Below are 14,541 nucleotides of genomic sequence, written 5' to 3'. Positions count from 1 at the left end.
TGTGCCAAATGATACCTGTGTGGATTGTCCCTACAGTGAATGAAAACTGTTGCTCTGTGTACACCATTAGGCTGTTTTGATTTTCGCAGCAAGCAGATGTTTTGTGTTCTTTGCCACTCATACGCTCAATCTCAACACCGTGGTGAACAAAGTCACAGAGCAAGATGAATGAGTGCATCATTCTCCCATCTACCCGCGCACGAAGGTCTCGCTGCCTCTGAGGTTATTTAGCTCTTTCTGTTTAATACAAAAAAAACAAAAACAAAAATCCACCGTCAAAGGATTTGTTTGCGAAGCTCCAAAAACGTGATTTGTTTGTATTTCGTTGCATTCGCTGGTTACACAAGCTGCTCTTGTATCGGAGGACCCGGTGCATGTACTGGCAAACATCAGTCTTGTTCTAGTGTCCTTGAACAAGTCCTTTATTCTGTACCAACTCCAGGGGCTACTGTAGATAGGGTGGTGGAAAAAAAATCAATAACGATGTACTTCTTTTTAGATAAACATTTGAATATCTCAGTTGCTTACTTTTTATTCATTGCACATGCTTGGTAGTGTTTTCTGAGCTGCCTACCAGCAGTTAGAACTCAACCACGTACCTGATTTAACCGATTTTAATTATAAAATTGAATAATGTCTTATTTTGGCAGGTGCAATGTTAGTTTGGATGCTGTTTATAGATACTATCATCCCATAATCTTCTTCAAGAAAGCTGATTTAGGGATAAATACTTATAAATCATTACACAGTTAAATGAGGTTGAAGGCAGACACTTGTGAAAGTTTAGGAAGCTTCTGCAGCTTAAAACAAAAGAACAAATCTATGTGTGATCTGAGGTGTGGGTTTGGAGTTGTTTCATATAATCTTTTTTGAATTGTCTGTTTTAATTATGTATTTGTGGTAGACATTTCTTCATGCACTTGTTAGGTTATAAGACATCCAATGACTTTGTAGTGGATTTAATTTAATTAGTTCTGTATTCTGTTGATCAGTTTTGAATGACAGGGTCGTGATTGTTTATTATATCAAACAGTCCTTGCACAGCCGTCTAATAACCTTTTTGTTGGGAGTCTTTCAAGGAATGGCATCTTCTATGCTGTACTGGTTGTACTGTGTGTATTATTTCACACTGTTTTCAACACGATTACTAATTGGAAAGGTTTTTTTTTTGTGGTTTTTTTAAACTATTATTAATTGGATTTGTTCAATAAAGGATCAGTGGGAGAAATAAAGGCTGCTCGGCAGGAGCTGCGGCACTGCAGGAAATGTTGTTTCCCCCCAAGTGCAAAGAGGTTGGAGCTGGTTGCTTTTTTCGTAAGGATTTTGCTTTTGGAGTGTCAAAGACAAGGAGAGTGGAGGGCAGGCTGGCACAGATATATTTTTGCTCTCCCTAATGACACCAATACCATTTCATGGCTTAGTGAGCAGATTGAATCACACTCACTCTTTGTAAGTCTCACTCCCTGCCCCTGTCTCTCTGTTTCTCTTTCCTGAACACACTTCATCTTTCTCTCTCTCTCTCTCTCTCTCTCTCCTCACATGCGCATTCATATGCTACCATACATTGATGTGTTACACTCACCCTGGTGGATGTTGTTTAATTGCATTTGGGTCAGCAGTTAGCCAGTGCTGAAACCAAAGGACATGGAATTTGTCAGTTTACCCATTCAGCAGCCACAGGGGGCGGTGTGTGAGCTAACAGCTCTGCTGGAGTCAGGCCCATAAGGTTAGCTTTACACAAGCCTGTCAGACTGTGCTGTCAATCATTCTCCTGCCCTCCCCTCCCCTCTCCTCCCCTCCCCTCCCCTCTCCTCTCCTCCCCTCCCCTCTCCTCTCCTCTCCTCTTGTCACATTGTCTCAAATATGTACTAGACTGCTGTTATTCCACTTAATAAACCTTACGAGATTTATACACTCTTTCACTGAAAGGGCCCAGTATTTCGGGCTGTCCTCCGAAGACCTCGAACAATGATAAAAGCTGTAGCTTTGTGTGTTCCCCACGCACACGCATACGCACACGCACACGCTTCATCCCCTGTGCATCACGAGTGATAGAATCTTGCCTTTCGTGACAGTGGAAAATCGGATGTGGCAGCCAGGACATACAATCTTCCCCAGCTGGTATTTATAGTCCTCAGCAACTGGAACATTCTATGGAATAAGGAGTTCATTCATTCATCATGCGATGCTCGAGCTCCGTTCAGCTCGTGGGTGACCTGATTTCCTATCTCACGGTTAGATAGATGGCCTTTCCTTATTAATGCACTGGAGACAATAAAAACAAAAACATGGCTCGTGCAGGGAAAGCAACAAGGCATAAATACCCACTTTGTTGACATTACAGCTGTTTAATATTATAATATAATATTGCGCCATGATATAAGATGTCATTAGGTATCATGCAGTGTTTTCGTTATGATTATAATGTGGTAAAGCGTGGCATGCGATCGCTGATTTACAAGCTGTAAACAAAACGCTGACATACAATAAGTTAACATGACAAGCTTATAGCGGCTTTTATTTATACATGCAACAGATGCAGAGCTACAATAGCATCATCTGTATTCATGTCTTTGGCCACCAAGTTAATGTAGGTCCAATACTGACTCTTCTTTGAGGGCTGTCTTTGGTTTCCACAGACTCCTCAGTGAAATATTTGAGTCTTTAGCCGCTAAATGCTCCAGTATGTTCACTAGGTAGCTGCTAAATTTGTAAGTAATTGAAGATTTTTCTGAACTTTCCCACTGACAACAGATTTCTGCTCTGGCTGATAATGTCTCTATGTGAGCAGTGAGAGCTCAGAAGCTCCATCGAGCCGAGTGGAACTACAATCAGGTGATAATTATCTGTGGATTTCCCTCCTCAGGCAACACCTTTCGCCTACAAGTAGTCATTTGACCCATCATTGATATGAAAGCATTAACATTATAAATGCTTAGTTGCTTAGTGATTGTTAAAGCGGCAGTGCGGCTCACATTATTTCAAAAATTATTTGAATGCAAATGGGAAGAACAATTCATGACGCTGCCGGTTTCGCATTACTAATGATATTCCTGCTGTAACAGTTATTAGTTTAATCATTCGTCAGAACATTTTTATCCAATCATCAACATTACTTTATTGCTACAGGTGGTTTATCTATCCATGAAATAACAGAAATTTCATCTAGCATTTTAGATAATGAATTAAGTTTTATTTATTAATCAAAATGTCAATTACTTGTTTCTTCCAACTCATCCAATAACAGGATTTCCTGCTTATGTCTTATTTGTATCACTGTGGGTGTAACACTGCCTGACCTTTGCCTGTTAGTTTGAGAAAACTGACATCACATTGGATCATCAAACCTTACATGGTCTTTTTTAAAACTATTTTTCTAGATCTTATAGCGTAAACAGTTAATCAAAAAGACATAATAATTTGTTGCATCTCTAATATCTTATGTGCACATATCTCGTGATGTTAGTCATTCCCAAATTATCGTCATAATGAAGGAAATCAATTCGAAGCGTTATAATATTAAAGTCCTGCTAAGTGTCGTCCATCCAAATGAGCAGAATTAGCTGAAGATGAAGGCCGTTCTCCGGCTCCTTCTTGATGTCACACATTGAGTGGTGAAATAATTGGCTGTTCCCGGGAGTATCTGGTGGCGCATACCTGCAATACTCCACAACAGAAGCTCCATATTTATAGACGGCAACCGAGCTGCTCACATATCCCCACATCACAGCTGTTTGCATTGCAGTGTTGGGTGTCACATAGCTGCCCGCTGCTCCTGTGGTTGTCACATTAAAACAGAAGATAAACAAACGGCAACATTTAGAGTTGTTTTTATTTATTTATTTATTTATTTTTTCTCCACCCCTGGGACAAGTCATTTCACATTTTTACTCAGGTCGGTGGTTATGATGTTGTGTTGAGGGTTGACTTTTGTAAAGCCCAGAGGGCGCGATATGACTAATAGTTGGCTTTGCTGAGAGGGAAAAAGGAGAGCGACAGAGATTAGTAGAGGAGAGGATTAGCAGGGAGTCAAAAAAAAAAAAAAAGGCAGAAACAAGGCAGGAAGACAAACATATGAAGTGGGTTTGTATAAAATGAAGAAGCAGTAGCAGAGGACAGAGTGGAATGGACTGAAGACAATAAAGGCAATGAGAGCGAAAAAGGAAATGTCTGGCTACAGGAGTTTACCACTAGAGGTAGTGTGAGCGAGAGAGAGAGAGAGAGAGAGTGAGTGAGTGAGAGAGAGAGAGAGAGAGAGGCCAGCACAGCTGAGTGGTGTTGATTGGCCTGTTTGAAAACACATGAACTGCAGACAGGGAGAGAAAGAGAGGGAGAGAGACTCTAAAGTGTCGCTCTGTGCCGTGCCACGCTGCAGCCCAAACCACATTAGAGCAAATGAATCCATTCCACCTCCTGTTATGGCAGCTCCCACACAGGGCCCCAGGAAGGGGGAAGGAAGGAGGAAGAGTGGCAGGAGGTTTGAGATATGAGGGACGGGGAGAAGAAAACGATAGAACTGAAAATGGAAGGTGGTGTAAGGGAGTCACATGCTGGGTGGTTCTAATGATGTCTGAGGGCTACAGGAAAGGGGAACAAAAAGCATGGAACAGCAAGAAAATCTGCAGCTATAGAACCGGAGATGAGGAAGAGGAGGGAAGAAGATCCCCCACTGGGTCCGGAGAGCAGGAGCGATAGTTTTCATAATGAAGACGATCTCTGCTCAAACTTCACCTGATTGCTCTTTTATATTCTTCAGCACTGCCCTCTGCACTTAAACTGACCTTTAGAAGATTTAGAAGAGGACCATTCTCCTTATTATCGTGCACAAATTCATCATTATTTAACTTAAAATCTCTTATGCAGGGAATATACTTCTTCCCTTAAACACTGTGAAACACATGCAAACTTTAGAAAATGTAAAAAAAAAAAAAAAAAAAAACGTTTTAAGAAAACATCTACATCGTGCTTGCCATGGGTGTGGCGACAGGACTTGTAGTCCTATAATTTGTCTTCTAATTTGATATCACTGTTAAACAACTTTCAACAGAATTGTATTGTACTGATGTGGTCATATCCTTTCTCGTATCATTTCAAACAAAATAAGCAGCTGAAGTTTTTGTGCCACGTCAACATCAATGAGGAGTTTATTCTTCGGTATTCATCACTGGTTTATATTCCTTTGTCAAAATCAAAAAAAAAAAAAAAAAATCTATTTCAAGGTGTTGTTCACCTCAGCTCTACAATTATTGACAAAAACACAGAGATCCCTCACGAAGCCTAACAAAGAGAAAGTCCTCAAAAAGCCATATAAGATTATCGGTAATGGAGTTCGCAGTATTCACGTCTGCAGACTTGTTTGCCTCAAATCGGCCCTTGAGGGAGAGAAGGGAAATTTTTTTAAATTGACTTGAATTTGATATGTTTCATCTCGGTGCAGCACAGCTTGTACCGTATTAGTTTTTTACCAGCAGTTGATGATTAGACAGGTAATTTTGCATACATTTGCATTGCCCTATAATAATAAGAAGAACGTTAAACTACCCTGATTAACCTATCACGGTACTGATTGCAGCCATGTCACTCCGCCCTGCTCCTGATGTACTCCTACGCACTGCACAGTATCGGAGTGTATCACGAGCTCCCATGTAACACCCCCCCCACCCCCCTCCCACCCCCACCGCCTGATCGCATTCACAAAGCAAGCTGCACTTGACAAAGGTGGTAGTCATCTGTCTGAAATGAGAAATCACTCATGCTCTGAGTGATCATACACTGAGTGTGTGCGTGTGTGTGTGTACGTATGAATACGTGTGTGTGTGTGTGTGTGTGTGTGTGTGTGTGTGTGTGTGTGTGTGTTTGCTGCCGCTGATAATGAAGAGATAATTTCAACAGTCCTCTCCTTTCCTGTCTCTGTTTCTTTTCCCCCTCGGAGCCCGGCCCTTCTTGCCCCCTTCCTGACATACTTCAGTGCCTTTCATATTACTGTGCTTTTGTTTCAGAGCACTTATTTCTTGCCCCGCTTCCCCCAGCTTGTTTTGCTCCGGAAAGAGAGAAGGAGGGAAACAAAAAGTGTGTGTGTGTGTGTGTGTGTGTTGTGTGTGTGCATGCTTGAGACAGTGAGAGAAAGAGACAGAAGCTTCCTTGGATGTTAGTGTTACTTGTGGTTTGTTACTCTGCTCTGATTCATAGCTGCATCCTCCCACTGCTGTTTAAAGGGAGGTTGTAAAATGCACATCATAATTGGATGTGTAATCCTTTCCTTTGCACCTCTGGTAAGCGATGCAGAGTGTAGCCGATTAAGATGCTGGGAAGACAATACAGATTAAGCGGGCCTGTCTTTGGCGTGTGCGTCTTCAAACAACGATGGAAGTGGGCCAAAAAGTCTCGGGATCAGAAAATACAAATGTGGAAAAGAAGGGGGTGAATTTCCCACTGCTGCACACAGAAGATGCTTTTCAGTCCGGCTGTAATCAGGAATCTGTTGAAAAAGTGAAGACAGGGACATCCAGCTTCCCTTCCTATGAGCAGATGACAGATTACTGTGTTTTGACAGTAAACATGGAGGGGTGAGGATGCGGGGCAACAGGGAGAGTTTTGCTCTGTTTACACTGAAGCATCATCTGTTATGCAACACATTTTCCCCCTCGATGGGGGTGTGGTGCTGCCGGAGCCTCTGTCGGCCCAGTCAGTCAGTCAGTCAGTCAGTCAGTCAGCCAGCCAGCCAGCCAGCCAGCCAGCCAGCCAGCCAGCCAGCCAGCCAGGTGGATTGACTTCATATCTCGGTTACACTGCCGCTCACTGAGCACAGCCCAGTCACATTTCCACTTCACTCATTTTCCTTCCAGAACCTGAGGGTGCCGTCTTTTTCATCGACCAACAAAAGCACTGCATGTTTATGGGAGGGGTGTGTGTGTGTGTGTGTGTGTGTGTGTGTGTGTGTGTGTGTGTGTGTGTGTGTGTGGTGAAAGTACAACAGAGGGAAGGAAAGAGAAAGAGCTTCTTGGGCAAAAGATGCAGCTTCCTCCTCCCCACCCCTCACCCGTCCTCCTCCTCCTCCTCCTTCTCCTCTTCCTCCTTCTCCTCTTCCTCCTCCTGCTTCCCTTTCAGTCTTGGCTCCGATGTGTTGGGACAGCAGGAAGGGGAGCTGGAGGAGAAACAGTTAATCAATAGCTACAAGGTCAGACGGCCAACGCTGGGCTGGAGCGTGCCCTGTTAGCGCACTGTGGAGCTGCCTGGACCGCTGAAGGGGATTTGTAGCACTTGTCAGGGCTTAAAGGAGCCCTCGCTGGACCACTTGCTCCAGGTGTGGTGGGTGAAAAAGACATGCTGGTTAGCGGCAGGAGAGGGAGACATCTGCTGGATGCATGGAGGCACAGCAGCAGAATGAGGCCACCCCAAAGTTCTGGTCATGTAATGCACGGGCTGGAGTGGCTCTGTGCTCTGCTGTATTCAAATCTGACCGTCACGTCGGGGCTGGCTCTCCGCACATAACCTGACGGGAGACATTTTGCTGTCCACCGTTTGACCAGAATTCCTCCTCACTCATGCGAGCAGTGTATAAGCTGATGTTTAAGACTTTGCAAGTGCACTCCAGGTAATTCTACTCTGGTAATGCTTAAGCTCTGAGGATTAGTAATACAGTCTTATTCTCAAAGTGTTGCTTTGAAGTTTTACCTTTACGCTTAATCAAAGTGAAAATTTGTAGCTTTTGTGTTTACATGCTCTTAAGTGTGTGTGTGTGTGTGTGTGTGCACGCGCGCGCGCCTGCCTGTGTCTGTAAAAGAGAAAGAGAGTGTGCATATTTGCAATACTCTTTCCAAGATAAGCACACCAGACCGAGCGCTGCACATGAAAACTCCCCAGCTGAGCACTACGCTTCCATCATATATTCACTCTTTCGCTCTGTCTCTCACAGCGGGGGATCTTTGGGGGGGACCCTTTATCAGCACCGAGCAGCTTTCTGGAGCCCTGCCCCCACCTGTGGTTTCTCAGTTGGCCTTTTGTGTGGAGGAATGTGAGGCGGACCAACACTGATGGAGATAAACACAGAGGGATGGTGAGGGACGGAGGCCTCACTGGCAAACCAGCACGATACCTATTAATCCATTTCGCCGAGATGGTCGGAGGGGCTGAAATTGTTCTCCTTGCTGCTCACTCAGTTGGATCTGAGCGAAATGTACACAGAAAGAAAGAGATGTTGCGAAGCTGAAGCTTATCTTTTGTTAGATGTCGGAGTAAATTGGTTGTCTATGCCACGCTGATAACCTTGACTGTGTGGTTTGCTTCTTTTAAAGACGGTTAAGGCAGTTGTCCTTTCTCAGTTGCAGCGAGTGATTTTCTCCCATGAGCAGCATGAAGCGGAAAAGTTTTCTTTCAGTTTCATCATGTTTCCGGCAAAGGCGCTGCTGTGGAACATCTCAGTTTCATGAATTTGCCAAAAAAAAACAACGATGCGCTCGAGGCAGATCAAGCTCTTCAATGAGTCAGCCTAAACAAGCTGGCTCCTCTGTTTGAAAATTTGTCAAGCTACTAAAACGCTGACAGAAACCCGTCCTAACCGATGTACCTCTCCTCCTCTTCTTTTCCAGAGTAAAGAACTTTTAATGGAGTCCCGGTAGAGACATCAGGATGAACACGTTACCATCAATGGACCGGCACATCCAGCAGACCAATGACAGGCTGCAGTGCATCAAACAGGTGTGTACTCCCAAGTCCTCCTTTAACTTGTTTTACTGCTCTGCAGACATGGATTCAAGGCAAAGACAGAAGAATCTACATTTCCTCTGCTTTGCTGCATTACTTTCTCCTCTCAGCACCTTATATGGGCATCAGTTTTTCTGGCCATTAGCTCCAGTCACACAGATCATGTTGCACAGGGTCATAGAGAGAGAGCGAGCTAGAGAGAGAGAGCTAGAGAGAGAGAGCTAGAGAGAGCGAGCTAGAGAGAGAGCTAGAGAGAGAGAGCTAGAGAGAGCGAGTTAGAGAGCGAGCTAGAGAGAGAGCTAGAGAGAGAGAGAGGGAGGGAGGCAAATCTGGCAGCGAACACAAGAATAGACTTCAAAGAGACTAGCAACATAACAGACTCTACTTCTCTCCCTCTTTTTTTTTTCTCCCATCTCCTGGTCCTGTGTTCCCTTCCATCACGTTCCTGACTCTTTGACGTATGCCGGCCCTTGTTGTGGTTTTACTTAAATGCTTCCTTGACTGTCAGCTTTCAGGGGACTCTTCACAGACAGAAAGACAGAAAGACAGACAGACAGGACCCCAGGCTACCGCCTCTGCCTGTGATTAATAGTCCACAGGAACTCGTAGACTGGTTGGCTAGCCGGCCCGGCTGGCTGTGGGCATATTTGTTTATGTTACGTGGGTGTCATCCTTTCTCCCAACATCCATATGACACCATGCCTTCGAATGAATCCGTGAATGATGGATAACTCCCACCTAACCTCCCGCATACACACTGTAATAAACTTCATCTGAACAGACTGTGATTGCCTCAGCTCTTTTACTTTGATTGCCGTTGCTGTGTGTTGATGTCAAAATCTTAGAAAAGCCTTTCCCCCCCCCCACCCCGAATGTCAGCTTTTTGAAATGAGTAAAAAAAATTAGGTGGAATTGACACCGCTCACTTTTCAAAGCCCTCTCACTTACTTTCCTCGGCGTCACTGATAAGCCCTAAATAGCCGGATTTAACACGTCGAGCTTAATAAACGCACTAATTGTTGTTTGGTTTATATACTCCTCAGCTCTGGTGGTAATAGAGCTCGTAGTAAACCAGACTTCAAAGGGACTGAGTTCGTCAGTGAGCTCTGCTGCTGGCAGCAGCTCTGCCAGCAGGGTGTTGTTTTGGTTTGGGGAAAGCCGCTGGCACGGCGCCAGGTGTTATGCTGTTTTTCATGCAGCCAGGTAGGCACTGAACAGCCTGATCCTTGGCTGGACTGAAAAGGGGGTAAGTCAGTCTGTCATCTCACAGAGGACAATCTGTCAAAGGTCTGGCTCTTTGTGTGCTGAAACCCCATCACTGGTGGAAAGGGATCCCAAAACCCCCCCCCCCCCCCCCCCCCCCCCGTTCTCGTCCTCATCCAACCCTGATCAGCAACAACAACAAGAACAGCTCGGGCCCCGTCCTCCTCCCTCAATCCAGCGGAGCTATTTCACTCCGCTGTCCTCCCCCCTCACACCGGAGTCGAGGTTGTCAGGCAGAGTCGGTGGCGAGCGCTGCAGCAAGAGGAGCTGTGAGTTCAGATCTAGACAGACAGCCCCTGCTGTGCTAGTTCTGATTCCTCTTGCGCTGGAGGCTGATACGCCTCCCATCAAGCAGCAATAATGCCAGATTATATCGCTCATCTAGAACAGGCTCTTCTCCTCCCTCTCACTCAGCAAGAGCATCCCTCACTTTCTCTCGCTCTCCCGTGCTTTGCTTCGTCAGTCAAACCCCCTGCGAGAGTCCACAACTAACTATATAATGGCTAATCTTCACATCACAAAAGATGAGTCACTCAAGGCCTCTCTTGAAGCCCATGATATCATTGGAAACTCTCAGAGATTTTCTCTGTGGGCGGGTACCAGGCCTGACACACTGCACTCGGCGAAGGGAGAGCCCCTTTGTCGCACATTACCAAAAAGCTGCCCTTTCAAAAACGCTCACCTCTGCTGCCCCCTAAAGACAATAGTTCTACCTTCTCTGCACGAACACACAAAACAAGACGCTTCAGCTCTAGATGGGAATAATAAATGCTTTCAAGTGGGCTCAATCTCGCTGACTGAACAAGCTGCAGCTCTGCGCCATTTCAGAGCTATTAACCTCCTGAGCCATGAAGAAAGGGATCCCAATTTTAAAATCGCTTATTGTGTCCTGCCAGCCTCAGTAGCCTTCAGACACTGGGAAGAAAAGACTCAACTGTTTCAGGCCTCAGTGAACAAGCGAGAGAGACAGACAGAGACTGAAAGAGATTAGACAGCACACCAACGGCTCGTATTGAGTCTGCACACATAGCTGCCAGGACCAAGGTTGTTTTCTTTGTGCACAGCCAAGTCAGCCAGTGGACTTCTGGTGCCGAGGCTCTGTTACACTCCAAAAACAGGCAGTGAATGAGGGGAAGAGAGAGAAGGAGGATTTGAAGGGAAAGATTTGGTTGCCGTGCGGGTCATGGGGGTGAGGGATGGGTGTTGCCAAGAGAGATTAACAAGAAACACTGGCATCATTGTTGATATGGGTGTGATCTCCTTCCCACAATGCAGCAGAGCCCTGAGTGGGCGTACATTGGAAAGAGTCAAGGTCCTCACAGGGTTGTGAAGAAACACAAGACATCAAATTGAGGCAGTTTCGAGGGGAAAACGCCAGGCTGCAGAACTATTCGGTTTCAGTGTTTTTCCAATTTGTTCTTCCTGTGAAAAAAATAACACTCATTATTTCCCATTGTTTCTAATGGCGCTGTCCGTTCTCTCTGTTTGCACAGCACTTACAGAACCCGGCCAACTTCCACTCAGCGGCCACAGAGCTGCTCGACTGGTGTGGAGATCCCCGGGCCTTCCAGCGACCTTTCGAGCAAAGTCTCATGGGATGTCTGACGGTACGCAAACACTAATTATGGTCTTCGTTGAGGTTTTCGGGTACTTTTTAGGAGGCATTAGCAAAACAATAATTAGATTTTGGATACTTGGGGAAAGAAGATGAGCTGATGTGTCCACTTCTGAGGCTTTTAGCCTACTTTTAAGATGTTGCCATTAAACAGACTGCGCAACAGCTGAAACATGATTCGTGCTATAATAATATTGACTTTTGGCTCGTACTTATTTTCCCCTGCAATATTTTTTTTAAACTCTTAGATGCAGGTTAAAGTTTCACCAGGTTTATATTATTTCTGTGGCAGCTGCCTCCAGGCTGTCAGGGGCCATTGACAAAAGTCCTCATCAGTCACTGCCTTTCTCCACGCTGTGCTTTATATACATACACAAAAGAGACATGAACAGGTTTGAGAGTAGGCAGTCACCTCTGGCTATCACTTTTCAGTTCTCTAGCTACTTCTAATCGATCTGGGTTCAGGGCCAGAGAGCTGGTTTGCACCAGGTGTGTCAAAAAAAACAACCTCACACATACTTGTGTGTGTGTGTGTGTGTGTGTGTGTGTGTGTGTGTGTGTGTGTGTGTGTGTGTGTGTGTGTGTGTGTGTGTGTGTGTGTGTGTGTGTGTGAGTGAGTCCTTAGAGCTGCAGAATTGAATGTTTCACAGGTTCGTTGCTAAGATATGGTCTTTGAAACGCTGAAGGAACGCCGTTCCCGGCTGAAGTGTTCACGTGAGCAAACAGATAAACGCTCATTAATGTGTAAATCACAATAAAAGCCTCTTAAAGGCTGATAAAGAGCTATACAATGGAGCCCACCACTGAGCTCCCTCTCAGCATGGGTCTGTTTCCATCAGCTAAATTGTTTCATCAGACTCACAGAGCAAACTGCTGCTTATCTGGAGAATTAGTGCGCGCAACAAGTCCATACATTCTTTCAAGGATTTTGTCTTCATGCCGGTTACGAATCAGAGCGCTTGATCTGAAATGTAAAGACGACTGTGCAAATTAAATCTATGCCTCATTTGGAGACGCTTGTTCCCTTTGGCATGTTAAAGGCCATCCCCTGATCCTCGGTGGCTCCAGAGCCAATAAAATATGACATAACTGAGCTGTTCATGCTGCGCTACTAACTCTGTCTGCTTGACAGTTGTAGTTTTTTTGTTTTGTTTGTTTGTTGTTCTTCTTTTTGCATACTGCGTTGAGTTTGTGGGTAATGTCAGTGCGTGCTGACATAAAGAATGGTTTATTTCTGCCTCTAGTCCCACTCTTTTCTAAAAAAATCACCCACGTTGTTCAGAAGCTGTCTTGCACATATGACCGTTTCAACAACAAGCAGAAATAAACTACAAAACTGATGATGTTTTTTTTTTTCTCCCTCCAGCAAACAGATAAACGAGAATATGAATGGCCCACTAACCCTGCAGCACCTCTTGCAGCACTGTTTTCATATTGACAGCAATATAGGCCTGGATGTACATCCTCAGAGGGGGATTAAGCTGAAAAAGGCTTATGAAGTGAAACACTGTTAAATCCATGTTGAATCTATGCTAGCCTCTGTAGCTGGCTGCCTGCCTCGTACACACTGTAGGGCAGACTCACTCACGCAGGAAATTAAACGATTTACAACAGCATGATTTGACCGTTTGTCAGAATAGTTTGCATAATATGGTTCAGTTGAATAGATTATGTTGACATCCTTACATGTCCTAAACAGCTTCGGATGAATGTAATACGATTTTACTGGAAGTGTGGTAGTTTATAGAATAATCTCGTGGTTAAAACAATCAAATACCCTAAATAATAGTTTTCCTTGCGGTGCTGTGGCAAAGGCTCTTCATGACCCCTGCATGCCGTTTTGTTGGCCCGTTTAAAATGCAACTCGGCTGACCTTGTTAATGGTGATGTGTGTTTTGAGGTCAAAGGGAGCAGAGGAGTTGTCATCCTTCAGCCGATAAAAGCAGAAGAAGGGGTTCCCTTCTAATAATGATTTACACCTGTCTGCTTGGTCCTTTTTAAAGGCACTCAGTGTCTCTTTAAATTATATTGGAGTCCAGGAGGGTCCCTCTTCATGTCCCGTAAACGTTCAACCTTTTTTGTTGTTGTCATAAACACAAAAGGGTTATTACAACTATTACTTTTTTTTTTTTTTTTAAACCTCTGTTCACTTTGCTGAAACATACTTTACTCTTGTTTCGTTCTGCTCTCCGATACCACCATTAAATGCGTCAGTTTAACAGCACATAAACTCTGATCAACAATAGTGACATTTATATCTCTGTACCAATTATTTCCACATGCTCCTAATCTGTTTTGGTATCTAAACCAGCCACCTTTTTTTTTTTTTTTTTTTAATTTTTTTTTTTTTTTTTACCAGAAGATAAACTCTGTTCACTTCGTGGGCAAGTGCAGGCTTGTTTTAGGATTAAACTTTCAGAGAAGTCTGCAGAGTTGACTGGTGGTTTGGCTCTCTTACCTCTCTTGGAGGAGGGAGGCTGCAGTCATCAGACTCGCCTCGACTGTGGATCGCTGGAGCAATCCAGACTGTAGACTCCACGTTAATCTCACCGTGCGTGTGTGTGTGTGTTGTTATTATTATAATCATAGCATTATTATTGAGAGATCAGTGTTTTTAAGAATAGAAAGGAAATTCAGTTTACAATAACTGGATCTTCCATACGGCGGTGTTTTAATGATGCAATTGAACAAAATTAAAAAAAAGTTACTAGAGCCCATAGAACAGCAGCTATACTCACGATCTGTTGGTCTTCCTCCAGGTGGTGAGTCGCGTTGCTGCTCAGCAGGGGTATGACTTGGACCTGGGCTACAGGTTGCTGGCTGTGTGTGCTGCCAACAGGGACAAATTCACTCCTAAATCTGCAGGTAAGACCCACCGCTTCACCAAAATGCCAGCAGATGCATGCTCACACATCACGCCATTTAGTGCTGTTGACTTGTAAAACAGTACAACAAAAACA

General features: G+C 44.5%; 1 protein-coding gene across 1 annotated transcript in view; it reads left to right on the top strand.

The window, feature by feature from the left end:
• The window catches only part of zmiz1a (zinc finger, MIZ-type containing 1a), a 55,839-nt gene extending 41,316 nt beyond the window's left edge, over positions 1–14,523 (top strand). Inside the window, exons 4-6 of the mRNA XM_069144104.1 lie at positions 8,589–8,697; positions 11,460–11,573; positions 14,341–14,523. Coding sequence (XP_069000205.1) covers positions 8,629–8,697; positions 11,460–11,573; positions 14,341–14,523 — 366 coding nt within the window. The 5' untranslated portion in view covers positions 8,589–8,628. The remainder of the gene's footprint in view (positions 1–8,588; positions 8,698–11,459; positions 11,574–14,340) is intronic.
• Positions 14,524–14,541: the final 18 nt, after the last annotated feature.

This window comes from Embiotoca jacksoni, unplaced genomic scaffold (assembly GCF_022577435.1).
Source record: "Embiotoca jacksoni isolate LCO1_2020_lvr unplaced genomic scaffold, fEmbJac1.0.p SCAF_12, whole genome shotgun sequence".
Taxonomy (NCBI): Eukaryota; Metazoa; Chordata; class Actinopteri; family Embiotocidae; genus Embiotoca; species Embiotoca jacksoni.
This window is presented reverse-complemented; position numbering and strand designations above follow the sequence as displayed.